This window comes from Oncorhynchus tshawytscha, linkage group LG05 (assembly GCF_018296145.1).
Source record: "Oncorhynchus tshawytscha isolate Ot180627B linkage group LG05, Otsh_v2.0, whole genome shotgun sequence".
Taxonomy (NCBI): domain Eukaryota; kingdom Metazoa; phylum Chordata; class Actinopteri; order Salmoniformes; family Salmonidae; genus Oncorhynchus; species Oncorhynchus tshawytscha.
Window position 1 is genome coordinate 47,852,224 of NC_056433.1, and position 20,830 is coordinate 47,873,053.

The 20,830-nt window shown below is 40.8% G+C and overlaps 1 protein-coding gene across 1 annotated transcript; it reads left to right on the top strand.

The window, feature by feature from the left end:
- The first annotated feature begins 11,592 nt into the window (after window positions 1–11,592).
- Window positions 11,593–20,139, top strand: LOC112250700 (diphthamide biosynthesis 5). The gene is made up of 7 exons (XM_024421063.2): window positions 11,593–12,054; window positions 12,515–12,639; window positions 14,895–15,003; window positions 16,371–16,491; window positions 18,181–18,220; window positions 19,432–19,535; window positions 19,613–20,139. The coding sequence occupies exons 1-7, from the start codon at window positions 11,920–11,922 to the stop codon at window positions 19,846–19,848; spliced, it is 870 nt and encodes a 289-aa protein (XP_024276831.1). The 5' UTR covers window positions 11,593–11,919; the 3' UTR covers window positions 19,849–20,139.
- The last annotated feature ends 691 nt before the right edge of the window (window positions 20,140–20,830 follow it).

The window sequence follows — 20,830 nt, forward strand, 5'->3', positions numbered from 1 at the left end:
GAGGCTAGCACTGGAGTTATATGATAATTCTAGCAGCAGTATTTAGTACTAACTGAAGTTTATTTTTGTGGTTTATCCGGGTAGCCGGAGAGTAGAGCATTGCAGCAGTCTGATCTAGAAGTGACAAAAGCATGGATTAGCTTCTGCATAATTTTTGTACAAAAAGTTTCAGATTTTGGCAATGTTACGAAGATGGAAAAAAGCTATCCTTGAAACAGTCTTGATATGTTCGTAAAAAGAGAGATCAGGGTCCAGAGTAACGCCGAGGTCCTTCACAGTTTTATTTGAGACGACTGTACAACCATCAAGATGAATTGTCAGATCAAACAGCAGATCTCTTTGTTTCTTGGGACCTAGAACTAGCATCTCTATTTTGTCCGAGTTTAAAAGTAAAACATTTGCCGCCATCCACTTCCTTATGTCTGAAACACAGACTTCCAGGGTAGGCAATTTCAGAGCTTCACTATGTTTCATCGAAATATACAGCTGTGTGCCGTCAGCATTGCAGTGAAAGTTGACATTGTGTGTCCGAATGACATCACCAAGAGGTAGAATATATAGTGAAAGCAATAGTGGTTCTACAACAGAACCTTGAGGAACACTGATATTTACAATTGATTTGTCATAGGACACACCATCCACAGAGACAAACTGATATCATTCTGACAGATAAGATTTAAACCAGGCAAGAACTTGTCTGTGTAGACCAATTAAGCTTTCCAATCTCTCCAAAAGAATGCGATGACCGATGGTGTCAAAGGCGGCACTAAGGTCTAGGACCACGAGGACAGATGCAGAGCCTTGGTCTGAAGCCTTTAAAAGGTAATTTACCACCTTCACGAGTGCAGTATCAGCAGTATGATTGGGTCTAAAACCAGATTGGAGCGTTTCGTATCTATTATTTGTCTTCCTGAAGGCAGTGAGTTGCTGAGCAACAGAGGGATCACATAGAAATGTATGCAATCATTTAATTGTAAGTGGCTTTGGATAAAAGCATCTACCAAGTGGCATATTTTATATTAACATGGTAAAATACAGTAAGATAGGGAACTTATTTCAATGACATTTTAAAAATTCGCTACATTCAAACACCTACATGTCCCCCACTCTCTTTTAGTCCACACTACCTTACTTTTTATATACATCTTTCCCCATCCCCCTCTGCCTACCATTATTTTTGGCATACAATACAAGTTGCTTCTTTACTCTGAAAGCCCCCCTCTATGCTGGGTTAAAGTTCATTTAACCAAGGAGCTGAGGACTGGGAAATAGTTAGTTTGTGTGTGGGAGGAGGACACTCACCACAGTACCGTCCAACCGTATTGCCCCTTGCTGCAGGGACAATTTGCTACTGGCTGACTGGACTCAAACAAAATGGAAGAGAAAAGGGACCAGGGGACAAAGAGAGTCGCCAGTGGAAGCTGGCACTCCTCCCCATGGCAAGCTTAATCACCTCACAGAGGAGCACAGAATGCCATTACATAATCAGCCACTAAAACAACAACCACTGCCATTAATTGGGCTGCAATTTAAAGTTTGGGGAGGAGTGTCCCAGAGATTAAGCCTGGCTGTTTTCCACTTAAAGGGTTAATCAGAGAGACATACATGTGCAATATTAGGTGAGTTACAGAGAGCTGATAGTTTGATAAGCCTAGATACACAATATTATAGTGAGAAAGGGAGAAGTGTCACACTTCAAAAGTTTATCATATCATCTACCCATTTTGTAATCAAAAACCTTTCAGGTACAATTATATGGGGAGACAAAGGAATACATCTAATATACTTCATAAGGAAAATATCAATAGATCTAATGTACTTCATAAGGAAAATATCAATAGATCTAATATACTTCATAAGGAAAATATCAATAGATCTAATATACTTCATAAGGAAAATATCAATAGATCTAATATACTTCATAAGGAAAATATCAATAGATCTAATATACTTCATAAGGAAAATATCAATAGATCTAATGTACTTCATAAGGACAATATCAATAGATCTAATGTACTTCATAAGGAAAATATCAATAGATCTAATATACTTCATAAGGAAAATATCAATAGATTTAATGTACTTCTTAAAGGAAATATCAATAGATCGAATATACTTCATAAGGAAAAGATCAATAGATCTAATGTACTTCATAAGGAAAATATCAATAGATCTAATATACTTCATAAAGGAAATATCAATAGATCTAATGTACTTCATAAGGAAAATATCAATAGATCTAATATACTTCATAAGGAAAATATCAATAGATCTAATGTACTTCTTAAAGGAAATATCAATAGATCGAATATACTTCATAAGGAAAAGATCAATAGATCTAATGTACTTCATAAGGAAAATATCAATACATCTAATGTACTTCATAAAGGAAATATCAATAGATCGAATATACTTCATAAGGAAAAGATCAATAGATCTAATGTACTTCATAAGGAAAATATCAATACATCTAATGTACTTCATAAAGGAAATATCAATAGATCTAATGTACTTCATAAGGAAAATATCAATAGATCTAATATACTTCATAAGGAAAATATCAATAGATCTAATGTACTTCTTAAAGGAAATATCAATAGATCGAATATACTTCATAAGGAAAAGATCAATAGATCTAATGTACTTCATAAGGAAAATATCAATAGATCTAATATACTTCATAAAGGAAATATCAATAGATCTAATGTACTTCATAAGGAAAATATCAATAGATCTAATATACTTCATAAGGAAAATATCAATAGATCTAATGTACTTCTTAAAGGAAATATCAATAGATCGAATATACTTCATAAGGAAAAGATCAATAGATCTAATGTACTTCATAAGGAAAATATCAATACATCTAATGTACTTCATAAAGGAAATATCAATAGATCTAATGTACTTCATAAGGAAAATATCAATAGATCTAATATACTTCATAAGGAAAATATCAATAGATCTAATGTACTTCATAAGGAAAATATCAATACATCTAATGTACTTCATTAGGAAAAGATAAATAGGAATTTCAGAGGATGTGAGCTGAGACGCATCAAAAGACCTACTCTTAATAGAAAAATAAAACCTTGACCCAGACATTTGGGCCATAAACTTTAGCTTCAATTAAACCATCAGCTTAATTTGTTAAAATACTGTACATAAACAGGGCATTCAATGTTGAGTGTCCAAGGAGCAGAACTCCAATCCTCCTTCCGTCGTCATCTCCCCCCCATTTTCCCACACCGCATGTGTGAAGTAAATTCTCATTAAGAACCAAATTGTTTTCAGATGCTGGCCTGGCTGAGTTTCCCTGGAAACGTCTGGGTGTAGGCTGGTGTGGCAGGCAGTGTTGGAATGGGCAGAGGGAGAAAGAGAGAGATCCGGGCATGCTGCAAATCCCATTTCCAGGGTTCAGTGAGCCCATTTTGCCACGCACAATGTCCGCCGACGGGCTCTTTTTGGCCCTTTACAAATGGCAAGGAAGAATCACTGGCAAGCCCTTGGATAAGTCATTTTCTTTCATTTATATTATAAAATATATTTAATTAATCAACTTTAGGGTTAGGGTTATACTCTTTGAAATAAAACCAATTATTCTGGTGCCATACTGGAAACAAAGTAACAACAAAATGGAATAAAATAAAACATGTTTGAATTAACTTCATTTCCATGTAGAAGGACCCATGAGCAACAACATGTGAAGTTCATATGAGCATGTCAAAGTGGGTGTCAAATGAAAGCTAAGAGTCTACATTTTGTTTTAATTAAGGCAGATGTAAAACAAAATTTTACCATTTCCCATCCGAAAAATGTGGAATAAGCAAAGGCTTGGATTTCTTGTCAAACAGATGGAAAATTAATCTTAAAAAACATCTACCAGAAAACATCTTAAAAGTTATTAGAAATACATCAAGCACAATAATGTTGAAGACCCCTGCCAACTAATATCAACATTTATATTTAGTTTATCAATAAAAGATCTGCCAACTGTATGTTTAAGAAACACTTCTGTTACCAAATACTTTAAGATATTTTCTAATTTCTCTCCCTCATGAGGGGGATAACAAAAGTTCACAGAAGTAACAAGTAAAGGTAGACCTATCAATTAGGTATAGTGTTTTTCCTGATATTAATTTTCTTTATAAATTATTAAGTGACTAAACTAAAAAAAAAAAAAATATATATATATATATATATATATATATATATATACAGTGGGGTAAAAAAGTATTTAGTCAGCCACCAATTGTGCAAGTTCTCCCACTTAAAAAGATGAGAGAGGCCTGTAATTTTCATCATAGGTACACTTCAACTATGACAGACAAAATGAGGATAAAAAATCCAGAAAATCACATTGTAGGATTTTTAACTGACAATCAGTTTTGGAAACGTCAAAGTGTTTTCTTTCCAAAGCTGTCAATTATATGCATAGTCAAGCATCTTTTCGTGACAAAATATTGCGCTTAAAACGGGCACATTTTTTAATCCATAAATTAAAAGAGCGCCCCCTATATCCAAGAAGTTAATGAATATGATGTCAGTTCGATTGTCATCTGAGACATTCTCATCAATGATAGGAAGACATAAACTCTACAGTGGAAAGTCTACACATTGTAGTAATCGGATTCACATGGAATTGTTGTTCAATTTAAATGTTTGAATATAAAATTATTGGTGAAGAGATTAAATGTAATTTTAGCTTCCAAATGAGAGATTTGGGTTTTCATAAGATTAGGGCTCTGCTCAATCAGTGGCCCGCCCCTGTGAAGAGACATGGGTTATAAAACTTTTCAAACACACCCTTCTCACTCCAATATATAAAGCCTTGAAGAAAATGTAACCTCCTGTTCCGAGGATGTGAGGACGACGGTCCGATGTCAAAATGGTTCAGATAATAACTACAGAACGAAGCCAACCTCAGCGTGAGCTTTGGTTGCGAATGGTATGAACTTTGATCTCTTATTCACTACAGAAGTGATACCTCTTAGCCGTTGAGTTAGCAACAGCAGCTGCAAACGTGGGCTAGGAAAGAACAGACAGCGTATCCCGTCTACCACACAATGACATTACTACAATGTATCCAATTTACCAGCAGAGACATTCTTCAAAGGACACAGCTTTTCATCTACCACCAACCTACCGAAGCGCTGCTCAGAGTAAATATTTATTGCATTTTCCTTTTCCAAATGGGCGGTAATTTGGAATGCATAAGATACTATATTTACAATAGAGACATCGCTTCTCCCTTTGTTCCTCAGTCCGTCCGCTCTTTCACTCAAACCCTTTTCTTTGGGTAGCCAGCTGTCATATCTGTTCCGTTCGCTAGGGACGTTTTCCTTTATGACGAAATGTGTAATGAATGTATGATTTATTCTGTGTATATGTAATTCTGTGTGATTAGTTAGGTATTTAGTAAATAAATAATTAAACCCAATTTTGTATTGCTGATTCAACTTGTTAGCCAGGGTTCGTGAAGATAACCAAGAATTTACAACTTTCAGATGAGACTGAAATAAGGTGACGATTAATATTGACTGCTATTGATGTAAAATATTACTAGGTCTTTAAGAGTTTATTTGGAAGATAACTGCTCTATAAATATTATTTTGTGGTGCTCTGAATATCTAGTTAATTACATTTACATGATAAGCTCAATCAGGGAATATTAATTACAGAGAAAGGATTTCATAGAATAGCATGTCATATCACTTAATCCGGCATAGCCAAAGAATCACCAGCAGCAAGAGCGACATCATTGATGTATACAGAGAAAAGAGTCAGCCCAAGAATTGAACCCTGTGGCACCCCCATACAGACTGCCATAGGTCCGGACAACAGGCCCACCGATTTGACACACTGAACTCTATCTGAGAAGTAGTTGGTGAACCAGTTGAGGCAGTAATTTCAGAAACCAAGGCTGTTGAGACTGCCGATAAGAATGTGGTGATTTACAGAGTTGAAAGCCTTGGCCAGGTCGATGAATACGGCTGCATTGTATTGTCTTTTATCGATTGTGGCTATGATATCGTTCAGGACGTTGAGCATGGCTGAGGTTCATCCATGACCAGCTCGGAAACCATATTGCATAGCGGAGAAGGTACGGTGGGATTCGAAATGGTCGGTGATCTGTTTGTTAACTTGGCTTTCGAAGACTTTAGAAAGGCAGAGTAGTATAGATATGGGTCTGTAACAGTTTGGGTCTAGAGTGTCACCCCCTTTGAAGAGGGGGATGACCGCGGCAGCTTTCCAATCTTTAGGGACCTCAGACAATACGAAAGAGAGGTTGAACAGGCTAGTAATAGGGGTTGCAACAATTGCGGTGGATAATTTTAGAAAGAGAGGGTCCAGATTGTCTTGCCCAGCTGATATGTAGGGGTCCAGATTTTGCAGCTCTTTCATAACATCAGCTATCTGGATTTGGGTGAAGGAGAAATGGGGAGGCTTGGGAAAGTAGCTGTGGGGGGTGCAGAGCTGTTGACCGGGTTAGGGGTAGCCAGGTGGAAAGCATGGCCAGCCGTAGAAAAATGCTTATTGAAATTCTCGATTATCGTAGAGTTTCCTAGCCTCAGTGCAGTGGGCAGCTGGTAGGAGGTGCTCTTATTCTCCATGGACTTTACAGTGTCCCAGATCTTTTTGGAGTTTGTGCTACAGGATGCAAATTTCTGTTTGAAAAAGCTAGCCTTTGCTTTCCTAACTGCCTGTGTATATTGGTTCCTAACTTCCCTGAAAAGTTGCATATCACGGGGGCTACTCGATGCTAATGCAGTACACCACAGGATGTTATTGTGCTGGTCAAGGGCAGTCAGGTCTGGAGTGAACCAAGGGCTATATCTGTTCTTAGTTTATTTTATTTTATGGAGCATGCTTATTTCAGTGGTGAGGAAAGCACTTTTAAATAATAACCAGGCATCCTCTACTGACGGAATGAGGTCAATATCCTTCCAGGATACTCGGGCCAGGTCGATTAGAAAGGCCTGCTCGCTGAAGTGTTTTAGGGAGAGTTTGACAGTGATGAGGGGTGGTCGTTTGACCGCGGACCCATTACGGACGCAGGCAAGAGGCAATGATCGCTGAGATCCTATTTGAAGAGAGCAGAGGTGTATTTAAAGGGCAGGTTGGTCAGGATGATATCTATGAGGGTGCCCATGTTTACGGATTTAGGGTTGTTGCTGGTAGGTTCCTTGATAGTTTGTGTGAGATTGAGGGCATCTAGCTTAGATTGTAGGACGGCCGGGGTGTTAAGCGTATCCCAGTTTAGGTCACCAAACAGTACAAACTCTGAAGATAAATGGGGGGAAATGAATTAACATATGGTGTCTAGGGCACAGCTGGGGGCTGAGGGGGGTCTATAACAAGCGGCAACAGTAAGAGACTCATTACTAGAAAGGCAGATGTTTTAAAGTAGAAGCTCTAACTATTTGGGCACAGACCTGGATAGCATGGAAGAACTCTGCAGGCTATCTCTGCAGTAGATTGCAACTCCACCCCATTTGGCAGTTTTATCTTGGCGGAAAATTTTGTAGTTGGGGATGGAAAATTCAGAATTTTTGGTGGCCTTCCTAAGCCAGGATTCAGACACGGCTAGGACATCAGGGTTGGCGGAGTGTTCTAAAGTAGTGAATAAAACAAACTTAGGGAGGAGGCTTCAGATGTTAACATGCATGAAACCAAGGCTTTTACAGTTACAGAAGTCAACAAATGATAGCGCCTGGGGAATAGGAGGGGATCTAGGGGCTACAGGGCCTGGGTTAACCTCTACATCAGCAGAGGAACCGAGGAGGAGTAGGATAAGGGTACGGCTAAAGGCTATAAGAACTGGTCGTCTAGTGCGTTGGGGACAGAGAATGAAAGGAGCAGATTTCTGGGCGTGGTTGAATAGATTCAAGGCATAATGTACAGACAAGGGTATGGTAGGATGTGAGTACAGTGGAGGTAAACCTAGGCGTTGAATGATGATGAGAGAGGTTTCGTCTCTAGAGGGACAAGTTAAGCCAGGTGAGGTCTCCGCATGTGTGTGGGGTGGGACAAAAGAGCTATCTACGGCATTTTGAGCGGAACTGAAGGCTCTACGGTGAAATAAAACAGTAAAAACTAGCCAAGACAGCAGTAGACAAGGCATATTGACATTCGAGAGAGGCATAAAGCAATCACAGGTATTGATCAGGAGAGCTAAGACAACAACGGGTAAATGCCGATGTTATTGAAACAGTCCAGGGGGCATCAGCTGTGGAGCCGAGTGATCATAGGGTCAAAAGAGCAGCAGTAGGTGAGTCAGAGTGCTGTTCGGTAGTCACTACTACGCTAGAGCGAGAATGGTGACACAGTGTTCAGAAAAGCTATCGGGCCGGGGCTAGTAACTGGTTCTTCAGAGACATATGTTACCAAATTGGTAACAGAATTTCCAAGAAACGGTAACAGAATTTCTGCAATTAAATTGGCTACAATGGGAATTCCCAGTAGTCACAAACCACAGTTGGGTCACCTGCTTACTGTCCTTCCTCCCTTCCACTGACATAATGTTATGTTCAGCTCATAACTATATTCTTTCTCTTTCTGTCATCTGGTGGTCAAAGCAAGAGTGTGAAAAGTCTGGACAACCCCTCCCTCTCTCTCTCTTTTCTCTCTCTCTCCAATTAATGACACCTCTTCCCGCTCTTTCCATTTACCAAAAGAAGCATCCTCACCCACTGAGCAACGACCGACACCGGAAGTCCATGGACGTTGAAAAGAAGTAGATATTTTGTCAGTCCGCCCTGGCCTTGAATTGAATGCCCACAGACATTGTTTTTCGGTCCTTTTCGGACAAGCCTTGTTTCATTGTCCACAGACGTCTGGACCGGCATTCACCTGGCCCAAACATAGACGTTCATGATTGGTTCAGATTTGGTCCGGTCCGAAGTTCAGTTCAGTACAGAACAGTACAGAGAAGTAGAGTATGGTTCAGTACACAGTAGAGCACACTAGACTCGAGTACACAAATGTACTGTAGTGAACTCTACTGCACTGTACTGAGCTCTACTGTGCTGGACTTTGATGTGTAAACCTGTGAAACATGAACATCTATGATTGGTTCAGATTTAGTCCAGTCTTGGTTGTGGAGCTCAATAAATAATAGCCAGTGTGTAGAAAAATACCCAAAATACCTTTATGTATCCATTTAGGGTACATCACCATGAAAGGAATGAAATTCATCTCCATAATTATGCAATTCCGTTACCAGAACTATGTTACCGGTGTAAATCCTCTTCACTTACTGTAGTTGAATAACCATAAGAGATTTCTTTCTAACTCAAGGTTTCATGTCATAGCTGACACCCACATTTTTTTCTGCAGACATCTTTGAATCTTAATATCTTAATTAGGAGCAGATATTTAACAAAGTTCTTGGAAAATGTGGTCACATAAAAAACTGGAGGAAGATTTTACCGACATTGCAAACTTTGTATCTACACAGTTCTTCCAGTAAATGTGTTTTTGTGTAAAATGTTCTGTGAATTTTTTTCAAAAGTAGTGCATAAATCAATGGTTTTTGTTTGGCATACATTTTAATTCCGCTACTGTGGAATTGCCCTTTATTTAAAGAGAATAAAAGATTGACAACCATGTTTCAATTAGTAACTTATCAAACCTCATGAAGAAACAGATAATTTGATACGCTATTCAAATAATAATCTTTTGCCAAGTGGTTCAGTGGTGGAGAGTGGACAAGATGGTTAATATGTCTTAGACCTATGTGTTCCAATTCCTTCAACTCTCACTTCAATTGGTGTTGAAGACCACCTTGGTCTTGAAAGATGTACATTTGGATACATGTCCTCAGCAAAACAATGCCTGCTGATAATTTCCTTTAGGCGGGTGCTCATTTAATTTCCAACACAGAACTCTTCCCCAGACAATTCTGCTACTACTTTCTATTTGTTTTTGCACACCATGGCAGGCTATCAGCTCTAGACGATCTTTCCAGTCCGTTGTACAGTATTTCTGCCCTCTGTTGCACTTCCTCTTTTACCCACAGCTCCCTCGACAGGTAGGAAGCCATTAGCAATCTCATATCAGATTTCATATCTGTCTTGAAATGATTATAAAAGTAGCCTTAATTACCTCTAGCTCCTCTTGGTATCAGTGATATCACACTCTGATCTTGTGAGAGAGAACTTCTGTTTATTGGAATTTTCATCACTTTCATGGATAATGTGTTAGCTGAAACTCTGACAAATGAGTACAAGACTCCAGGTTTAATAGGTGAGAGGAAAAGGCATGTCTTATTTTGTTTTGTTTTCTGTAGGTTATGGTGGGAGGGAAGAGGAGGAAACACACAACACACACACACACACACTGCTTCCCCATCTCAGCACAATGGCAGTGCCTCCCTCACTCTGTCCATTCGAAGCAGTTCTTTGAAAGAGCTATAGAGACAAGCAGAGGCCCACAAAGCCCCTCACTGTTGGCCTCTACCCTCAAACCCTAACTATAAATCAAAGTTCCCATTGCCCAAGTTCTCCATTTGGTGACAAAATGCTGCATATTTCTGAACATTATATTGATATATTGAAACCTGGTCAGATAATGTCGAATACATTATTGAAGGGAAGGAAGTTGTTTAACAGATGTCTACTCCACATTATCTTGGCAACTTTGTGAACACTGTACACTGATGAGGTAATAAACTGCACTCAAAACCAGGCCTTCACATTAATACATTTAGGTGCTAAAACACCCACATTCCTTCCCATTAACATGCAAGTGCTTGGGTATTGCCCAAACCAGCTCCATGAAAAATGTTGCTCCCTGTGGATTGTTTTACAATAAATGTAACGAATCAGCTAGAATCAAAACTCTAAACGCATTCCAGTCAGATTACAGAAACTGTGGGGTCGAGTTCCGGGGCAATGCCTGTAACCTTGACAACAGTATCCATTCAATAAACAGGACAATCATCGCAAAACACAACCCCATGATCTCCTCTGCCTAAATAAATACTGATAGGGAGTCTAGTAAATGCTTAGAAAGAGTGACATTAGAAAGTGAAAATGTGTGTTGGTGAACTGTGATGGCATGCTTAGAAAGAGTGACATTAGAAAGTGAAAATGTGTGTTGGTGAGTTTGATCTGCATTGTGAGTTTGATCTTCATGCTTAATTTTTTGAAATGTGTCTTTATTTAACATTTATTTAACTAGACAAGTCAGTTAAGAACAAATTCTTATTTTACAATGAGGCCTACCCTGGCCAAACCCTCCCCTAACCCGGACGACGCTGGGACAATTGTGCGCCGCCCTACGGGACTCCCGATCACGGACGTAGTGAAGCCAGGGTCTGTAGTGACGCCTCTAGCACTTAGAGGCAGTGCATCAGAACACTGCGCCACTCGGGAACATGCACTTAACTATGCAATCACATTATGATTTTATAAAATGTTTCACTTTTACTTTGTAAAAACGTTAAAGTCACAAGGAAATTGAAAAAAAGTCCAACTTTATAAATAATCCGAAAGTAGCCTACCTGATGCTCTACCGACGAATGCACTCCCACTGTTCTAATACCGGGCTGGAACGGACCCACATTGCAGGAAGTCATGCAACTGTGTCGTAAAATCAAGAGTATTTTGCGTCAAGACGTATGTGAAATCGTATAGTGTTTACACGTGCGTTTAGTGACAAGTGGATTCAAGTTCCATACTGTAGTAGCGGTGTATATTCACGAGGGAATCTGATAATAAATGCAAGCGTATTCTAGGTACCACCTTAGATATGTTATGTCATAACTAACGGAGCATTTTATAACGGCAGCGGTCTGTTTTCTGCTAGGTTTAGCAATTAGCTAGCCTTAGCCTGCTATTAAGACAGTTGTGATGACGTGTGGTGTTAGCCACTAATATAGCTAACTCATAAAAAGTGTGGTATTTCTACGTTGCGATGCTGTACTTTATTGGGCTTGGGTTGGGAGATGCAAAGGACATCACCGTAAAGGGGTTAGAAATTGTAAAGCAATGCAGTCGTGTCTACTTGGAAGCCTACACGTCCATATTGACAGTTGGGAAAGATGCATTGGTAGGTTGAATATTATGTAGCACTATGGCATGCATGTAGTGAAATTGTGCATGTCTGTGCTACAACAATCCCTCCCATTTCGAACTCGGCACTGATGCAGTCCAGAGCATGTGATAAAACTGCATCAGGATACAATACCTCTTGAAGTGCATGTTGTCTTTGCTTCTAGTTAAAGATATTATAGACTTTTCCATGACATTAAATTTGCATTAGTTGAAATGACCAATGAGTGGCTGGAAATCGTACGTTGACACTTCTTACTCATGGTGTTTTCTTAAAATTGAGTAAAAGTCACATGTTCTCAAGTTTATAGACAGTGCACGTTCATTAAACAGAGCTCAAGCTGGCAGGATGGAGATCAAGGTTTTATCGTTGCCACCAGATAAAGTCCATCCACCGTTTTTTAAAGCAAGTTCAAAAGGCAGTATGTGTCGTGAATAAGTGTGATCTATGACCTTAGGAGGAGTACTATGGACGGGAGCTGATACTGGCCGACAGAGACATGGTGGAACAGGAGGCTGATGAGATCCTGAAAGGGGCTGACGTCAGTGATGTGGCATTTCTTGTGGTGGGAGACCCATTTGGGTAATTGATTACTGTACTTGTTTTTCATGCTTGAAAAGTAATTAATTACGTTATGACTATTACTGGCAGGCTAGTTTCAAAAGATGTTGCCGTGAACAATAGAAGTGCAGGCCCTGGCCGTAGATGAACTTGCTAACCACTGCTCCAATAGGATTGAAGGACTTCTGGGAGGTCGTAAGGCACCTAGGAATGTTACACAAGCCCCTCCGTCTCCCAGGCAGTAGGCGATACAAATCGGTAACACTTCACACAAGTGTCGTTCATGACGCGTCATAACAATGTCATAAGCGGCATGGTAAAGTGTCCTAACACATGACACGTGACCTTTTATTTTATGAATGCTTATGACAGCTGGAATGAGCTATATATTTATTTGCATTATGACAGGTGTGTGTGATTGATCAGACACGCTATAAGGAGAGATCTCCATCTGTTAAGTTCATGATTACCTCCACTGACGCACACACGTCATATCACTTCCCCTGTTTGCACTGCTCTAATGTATGTACAGTGTGACATAACAAGTGAGGTGTTATATCACACATACTGTACACGCACCTTAGTAAGGTATGTCATGAAAATGAAAGTCCCAACACATTTTGAGGGAGTGTATACAACAATTACAAACAGGATTGAAAATAACGTCATTACAAACCGGTTGATAAAACGTCATTACAAACAGGTTGAAATAACGTCATTACAGACAGGTTGAAATAACGTCATTACAGACAGGTTGATAAAACGTCATTACAAACCGGTTGAAATAACGTCATTATAGACAGGCTTGAAAATAATGTCATCACAAACAGGTTGAAATAACGTCATTACAGACAGGTTGAAATAACGTCATTACAGACAGGTTGAAATAACGTCATTACAGACAGGTTGAAATAACGTCATTACAGACAGGTTGAAATAACGTCATTACAGACAGGTTGAAATAACGTCATTACAAACAGGTTGAAATAACGTCATTACAGACAGGTTGATATCTGGTTGAAATGACAGCGTTGCATTCAGTTTTTCTCTGAGGGAGGCACACAAGTAGGAATGAGTAAGTCAGTAAGACATAGCCCTATCTGATTAGGGAGTACCATTGTAAACAACGCTCATCAATACCACTCACTCACTCCTTCATTTCGCTATTTGAGTTGTAAACAAATGGATAGGCTACATTTTTTGGGACATTTACAAAACATGGTTTTATTAAATCAATAACTAAAGAGAACCCTGAACCTTCAGTGGAGAATGTTGCTTTGGTGATCACACTGTTTTTCTTCTTTGCCATTTGAAAGCCTGCTGGAAGTTGATGCTTGCAATCATTTGAACAACATCCCTTGCCGCAAAAATATTGAAAGTCTCATGACCTTGGTATGCTTCAGTCCGCAATGACTATCATCTGCAGTTTCCATTTGCTTCCCATACAAATGGAAACGGAACTAATTGCTACAAAAATACTATCTCACAAAATCGTTTGGTATGACATCGATGCTCAACGGAGCACCACACGATTAAGAAAAGTGTTTTTGCAGCTATCTGCTCTCTGAGCCGGTGGGGAAACATTCTGGGGAGGGAGTAGTTGGACCGAACTGCTGTGTGAACACTGCAACGTCTCTGGAAAGAGCCACTCATTCATTGTACTGCACTCCCATTTGCTAGCGCTACTAATAGTGCTTAACGGGCATGGGGGTGGCAGGTAGCCTAGTGGTTAGAGCGTTGGACTAGTAACCGAAAAGGTTCTAAGATCAAATCCCCAAGCTGACAAGGTAAACATCTGTCATTCTGCCCCTGAACAAGGCAGGTAAACCCACTGTTCCTAGGACATCATTGGAAATAAAAATTTGTTCTTAACTGACTTGCCTAGTTAAATAAAGATGTATTTTTTTAAATGGTGAAGAATGTTTGGCTCTGCTCTTTTTCCATCCAAAACCACTGACCAGGAGGAGGGGAGGTTCAGTCAAATTCTCCACTCTCCATCACGGTCACGATTTGCTCCAAGAAATGTTGGGATTTAATAAAGTTAATGACATCTAAAACCAAGGATTCGGTTTGGGGCCAAGTGTGGCCTTTGAAATAAATAAATCAGGCAGTCTCACTGACCATAACCATCCTTACTGTAGCAAATTGCCAGTTGGTTTGGAATGGAAATGGAGCAGCAATGTGACATTTTTGGTCTAAGCTTGGACTTTGTTGTCAGGTTTCTAAAGGCAGCATCATGCCATGTTCTTAACACTTGATGTATCTTTTCCTTATAGCGCCACCACCCACAGTGACTTGGTCCTGAGAGCAGTGAATGCTGGGATACAATACAGGGTCATCCATAACGCCTCTATCATGAACGCAGTTGGATGCTGCGGCCTCCAGGTACGTCCACTTGAAGTCCTATTGGAAACTGAAACACACAGATTAGCAGAAACGTTGTCTACTTTGCTATAAAAAAAAGAAGAGCTTATAACATCTGGTCTTCAATGCCCCATCATCTTAACCATTATGTAGCAACGTCCTATGAAGGCAATCAAAGAGCATAATTGCCATTGGGAAAGAAAATCCATGCGGAGTCTATGGACTGAAATGGCAGAGCAGCACCAATGTCTCTTAATACACAGCTCAGCCCAGGAAATCCATAATGTGGCCTTGCATTGACCTGTCAGGGGGAGCATTGTGAGCATCCAGCTGTCCCACCCTGCCTCTGATGTGGTGGTGGTGGGGGGGATTAGTGTTGCTAACGTCAGTGTTAGTGCATCAGGGTTGTCATTAGTGGGTAGTGACGCTCCTTTGGGCGTGCATCAGATGCACTAGTTGGAAGTGATCTGGCAACTCAAAGCCACTGCCAGTGAGCAATGACAGGAGAGAAGGAGGCTTTGCTATTCTAATGAAGGACGTGCCCATCACAGGGATCAAGGTTGTGTGTGCTCCCTGCCTGTCAACCTAGTGTGCTTCACCATATCCCTCTGGGGAGGGGTGTTCTATTCTATACTATATGTGCCTGTATAATTTACCTTTCAATTGGTTGTGCATTTTAATTGTCTTCCCTGTTACCCTACCAATTTCTTTTTAAATAAAATGACCAACTTGAGTTCAGATGACTGGGAATATGTGGGTGTTGAATTAGCATGTTTTGCCAAACATCAGCATATCAATTTGACATTGGTTTCAAATGAGATGTAAAAATAGATGGCTAAAATGAGGTATTACAATCGCTCTCTAACTCAGAATTTTAAATGGTAAGAAATGTTTCAGAAAATACATTCAGACCAGCCATATCAAGTGTTTTGTCTAGCTCAAGTCAACGGTGTATTGGCCTTGCACTGCAGTGCGCTTGTTAGTGTATTGGGGGAAGGGGGGAGTTAGGTAGGGTCCCAATGCATGTTTTGGGTCGCCGTGCTGTATCGAGCATGCCGCGGCTCAGAGTGCCATGTGATTTTTCACACACTGAATAACAGGAAGCACCTTGGGACACTTAGTGCAATCCAGTCTGCTGCAGCAATCACGGCCTGCTCACGAGACATAATTTTGCTCTACACACACACACACACAAATATCAATCGATAAGCTCACAGGAGCTGTCAGACAAGTGAACCAGAACCACAAACTCTTTATTTGAGAAACTGACCATTCACACCCAATGCTGCTGTCCTAAGATACTTTCAATGAACCCTGAGTAGAAGACAAGTCTAACCCTGAGTAGAAGACAAGTCTTAAATCACATTGTGTACATTACCTTTGGACAGCTGTACAACTTTGGAGAGACGGTGTCCATTGTGTTCTGGACAGATACGTGGAGACCGGAAAGCTTCTACGATAAAATCAAGAAGAACAGGGACCTGGGGATGCACACACTATGTTTGCTTGGTGAGTCCTACAGTTTCATCTCTTTTAGTAACCAACCAAATCAGTACAAACATCCAGTGACACGGTGTCCATATTAGGAGTCAAGTGACTGTCCTGATATGGGCCGTGAAAAAAATACAAAGTGGAAAATCTGTACAGAATAGTAGGGCTGAGACGATACCCATATTGCAATATTTTTTTCCCCATGGCAAAAATTAAAACACAAAGCTGTAAAAACTATTTGGTCATTTAAAAACCAGCTTTTTGTAAAATAGTGTGCTGTAGCTTGGAAAATACATAAATGTGACTCTGGATGACAACATAATGATGTTTGTTCCCAACATTAGGGCCGTTTTCATCAAGAAGTCAAATCCGCTTTGTTTCCTTTGCCACTATACTAACGAGTGTCGCGATACTGGTATCATCCCTACAGAATAGCATGCATACAGTATGCCCGTAACCATTATGGACCGCTCACGCTACGTAGTAACATTGGGTCTGGTCACACCCGAGCACATGGGGTGGAAACATGGGACGTCACATCCGTGTACACGTGTGTCTGAGTGATTCTCCAGGCAGTCCCTCAGAGCTCATATTCTTCCAGACCTACTTCCAGTCAAGGTGCTGGTCTGCCTTCCAGGTGGGGGAAAGGAGCGAGGATATAGTGTGTGTGTGTGCGCCAGCCAGCCAGCCAGTCAGTCAGTCAGTTCTACACACTTTCATCTCCGGGAGGCTGGGACCAAACAAAGCCCTCATTATGACTGTTTCTACTCCAAGACCTTTTCCCTCCTGTGTGTGTCATCCCCTGGGTGCATCATCCCCTGGGTGCATATTAAACAGTCCTCAATCACAGTCACAGTAGTAGACTGTGGAGTAGGTTTCTGTAATGGGAAGGCGGCTGTGACTGCAGAGGCAGATGGCCCGAACGCTCATAATTTATGTTTATTTGAGCAAGAGATTTTTGTTTGGACGCAGAGGGTTGCCCCCCTTATGAACCTCACATGGGAGAGCCCTATAATTCGAGGTAATGGATGCTGGTTGAAGCGGAGACGGTTTTGGGTCACACCCTTATTGTCTCTGTGGGCCAAGCTCCCTATGTGTCCCCAGGTGCGGCCCCAGCTGCAGAAGGGTGTGTGCGCTTGTGAGCTCTCCGATATGAACCCCACCGATATGAACCCCCATTATTCAATAGTGGATCGGAAAGCCTGGCATTAGCCAAGGCACCTCCACACCCGTGAAGCAAAGGGCACGATTCTAAAAGGATGAAGAACGAGCGCAGACAACAAAAGCAGACGCACGCACAACTCTGATTGGGTCATCTATCATGACTTCCCCGGACAACATGCACGCCATACATCTACATGAGGGAAACCTCATCACTGTAATGAAACTAGCAGGACCGTTGTTCCTGTTTGACTAATACTGATTTAAAATAAATTTTAAAAAAATGTTTGGGTAAGATTTTGATGGTCTTTGTGTAAGGATTATTGACTGTTCATATTATTCAACAAAATGATGTATGATTATTATTCTAGCGGAGCGTAAAATTTTCCTGAAAATGGAATGGCTTAAAGGGATATTTAGTTCCTCAAGCTGGCCTTGGGTAATTTGTCAAGATGTGTTGTTCATGGCCAGTTTGAGGGGAAAAGGAATTGTCCACATCTGTGAAATGGTTCATTACCTCCACAGCCCTCCTTTTTTTGTCCGCAGATATCAAAGTCAAAGAGCAGTCCATGGAGAACCTCATGAGGTAAGTCTCTCCTTTCCCCCTCCTGCGCTGGACTGTCTGGGAGGGGGCCGTCTGATTTATATCTGGTCAGTGGTGTTTCTATCCAGCAGGACTCTGAAACGGAGCAGAGTTGAGGTTTATTGCAGACGTTCACTTAACATACATTTATACTGGCAGCTGGAGACGGGCCAGGCCAGTGAGTCAAAAAAAAAAAAAAATACAGTGGTTTGTTTGACTTGGACACACAATCTGTTGTCAGTGTCGTCTCATTGGGCCAGGTTTAGGAAATACATTTAGTATGTTAATCTCCTGCATGTGTTTTCAGAAAAGATGACATACAACCAGTCCCACACTTGAGAATCAACAGACATGTCTGTTTTGGATGCCAGTTCATCTCATTCCACACTAATGCGTTACTGTATCATGTATTGGTTTGCAGGAAGGTTGTCAACTCCTCGTTCACTTTGCGGTGTCCTGCAATTATTTTCCCAACAGGAGCCTGCATGGAAGTAGTTTTATATGTGAATCTATAAAAGCTGAAATGGACTTCAGTAATCTGCCATGTAAGGGTTATGTACAGGGGAAAAGTATGGTTTTCATTTAAGACAGAAAAGAGTCTTAATTTCTCCAAGGTTTACTGGTGCATATATATTATTACTAGAAAATGGAATAAACACATGCCCTATGATTTTGGTCAATATTAAAATGTTTGCGCAGTGAGAGATTCATGCCATACAGTATTAGCCGAAGGAAAAAAATACCCCGTCTTCCCCCCCCCGGCCAAGGAATTTAGACACATTTGTGAACGTTTTCTTTCCAGTAACATAGTTATCAAATAGATCTCTGGCTTGCTTTGTAAGCATTTTATGACTGTAGGAGATTTACACGAGACTCCGTTATTTTAGTTCTGATCTAGCACCAGAACAGCCACAGTGAAACATTGCCAGAATAAAACCTGCTTGATTTCAAAGTGCTGAAAGAGCTGAGAATAGCCCCATCTGAGCTACTCAGCACAGTACTGAATGCTTAGCATAATGGCATGTCCTTTTCTCCTTCCTTTTGAATGGCTCTACTGGTAACAAAGGGGCTTGCTTTGTCTACACCTGGTTATTAGATTCAGCTTTTATATTCTGAAGAAGTCACCTCCACAGCACTTATAGGTCTGGGCAGTATGAACCCATTGGCATTGCATTACTCCATAAGTAACGTCCTCGTTTCTTTTTCTTGTAAAGGGGCCGTAAGATTTATGAACCGGCCAGATTTATGACCGTGAGCCAGGCGGCTGAGCAGCTACTGGAGATAGTACAAAACAGGAGGGAGCGGGGAGATGACCTGGGTGAGTTGCTATCATGTTGAATTGAATGATGTGACAATGTGAAAGAAAAAACACTAATTGCCTCGCTCTCCATCTAGCCATCAGCGAGGAGACCATATGTGTGGGTCTGGCCAGGGTGGGAGCAGAGGACCAGGTCATCCGCGCGGGGACACTCCGCCAACTGGCGTCATGTGACCTGGGCGGCCCGCTGCATTCCATGATCGTGACGGGTCACCTGCACCCGCTGGAGGTAGACATGTTGCGTTTGTCAGCTGCCACCCCCGACGCACTGCAGGACCTCCGAATGACCGACAGCTCAACGTACACCTCCTAATGCACACATACTGCCTCAAGAATGACTCTCAGGATCTCCAAACGACCTAGCACACACAAACACAGGACCATGTGTCATATAGGCCTGCTAACTTCTGTTGACTTGACACGCCTAGCCGCTGACCGATACCAACACACCAGTAGATCTGGATCGACATTAGGGTTATGTATTTAAACGTTCCATCCCGGGTATAATCCAGTATTTCCCACCAGAACTGTCATTCTAAAGCATATAAATATCTCTGATCAGCATGAAAATTCAAGTCATACATTAAAGACATTGTATTTAACATTCAGCAAATAAGTTTGCATCATTTGAAAAGTTTTTGTTCTGACATGCACTGTGAACTATAGGACCTTATGTAGACAGGTGTGCCTTTCTTAATCATGTAGAAACTGGATGCACCGGAGCTCAATTGAGGGATAGTTTTTTCTTTGTCGTTATGGGGTAGATTAAGAACAAGGCTGTAATGTGAAAGGGGTTTGAATGCTTTTTAATGGGCAATCAAATCCATTACTTTGCTTCCCTATAAAAAAAAAAATCCCTCATCCCCCGTGCTTTAGCTGAAATCACAACGCTAGCTGGCTATGGCATAAATGTTATTACCATGATTGAAGAGGTAACAGAGGAACATAACTGAGTCAGATTATCTTGGTAAAAAATTAAGCTGTTCTGTAATTATGTTTTGTATTCTTGGAAAATGAAGTGCAATCTTCTGGTATGCGCAGCACTTACTGCCAAAAAGTCAACCTGGACCCCTATCTGGGCCTGTGAAACCAGAATTAAGAGTTTTACATATTTCTTACACAGACCAAAGCATATATTTCACTGATTTATTAATACTGATGTGCTTAAATGACACTTAGAATTCATCATCTAGTTCCTGAGTTGGATAGATTTTTAAAAGGTGGCAGCAACTCCCCTTTCCTCCTCCAGATAATGTAAGGGCTCGTATCGCTGAAGTTCACAGCTTCTGAAATAT

Excerpts from the sequence above, each read along its gene's own strand:
- LOC112250700 (XM_024421063.2), top strand. The coding sequence starts at position 11,920 with ATGCTGTACTTTATTGGGCTTGGGTTGGGAGATGCAAAGGACATCACC. Across the intron at positions 12,640-14,894 it reads GTGGTGGGAGACCCATTTGG|CGCCACCACCCACAGTGACT; the intron begins GTAATTGATTAC and ends TTTTCCTTATAG. Across the intron at positions 15,004-16,370 it reads TTGGATGCTGCGGCCTCCAG|CTGTACAACTTTGGAGAGAC; the intron begins GTACGTCCACTT and ends ACCTTTGGACAG.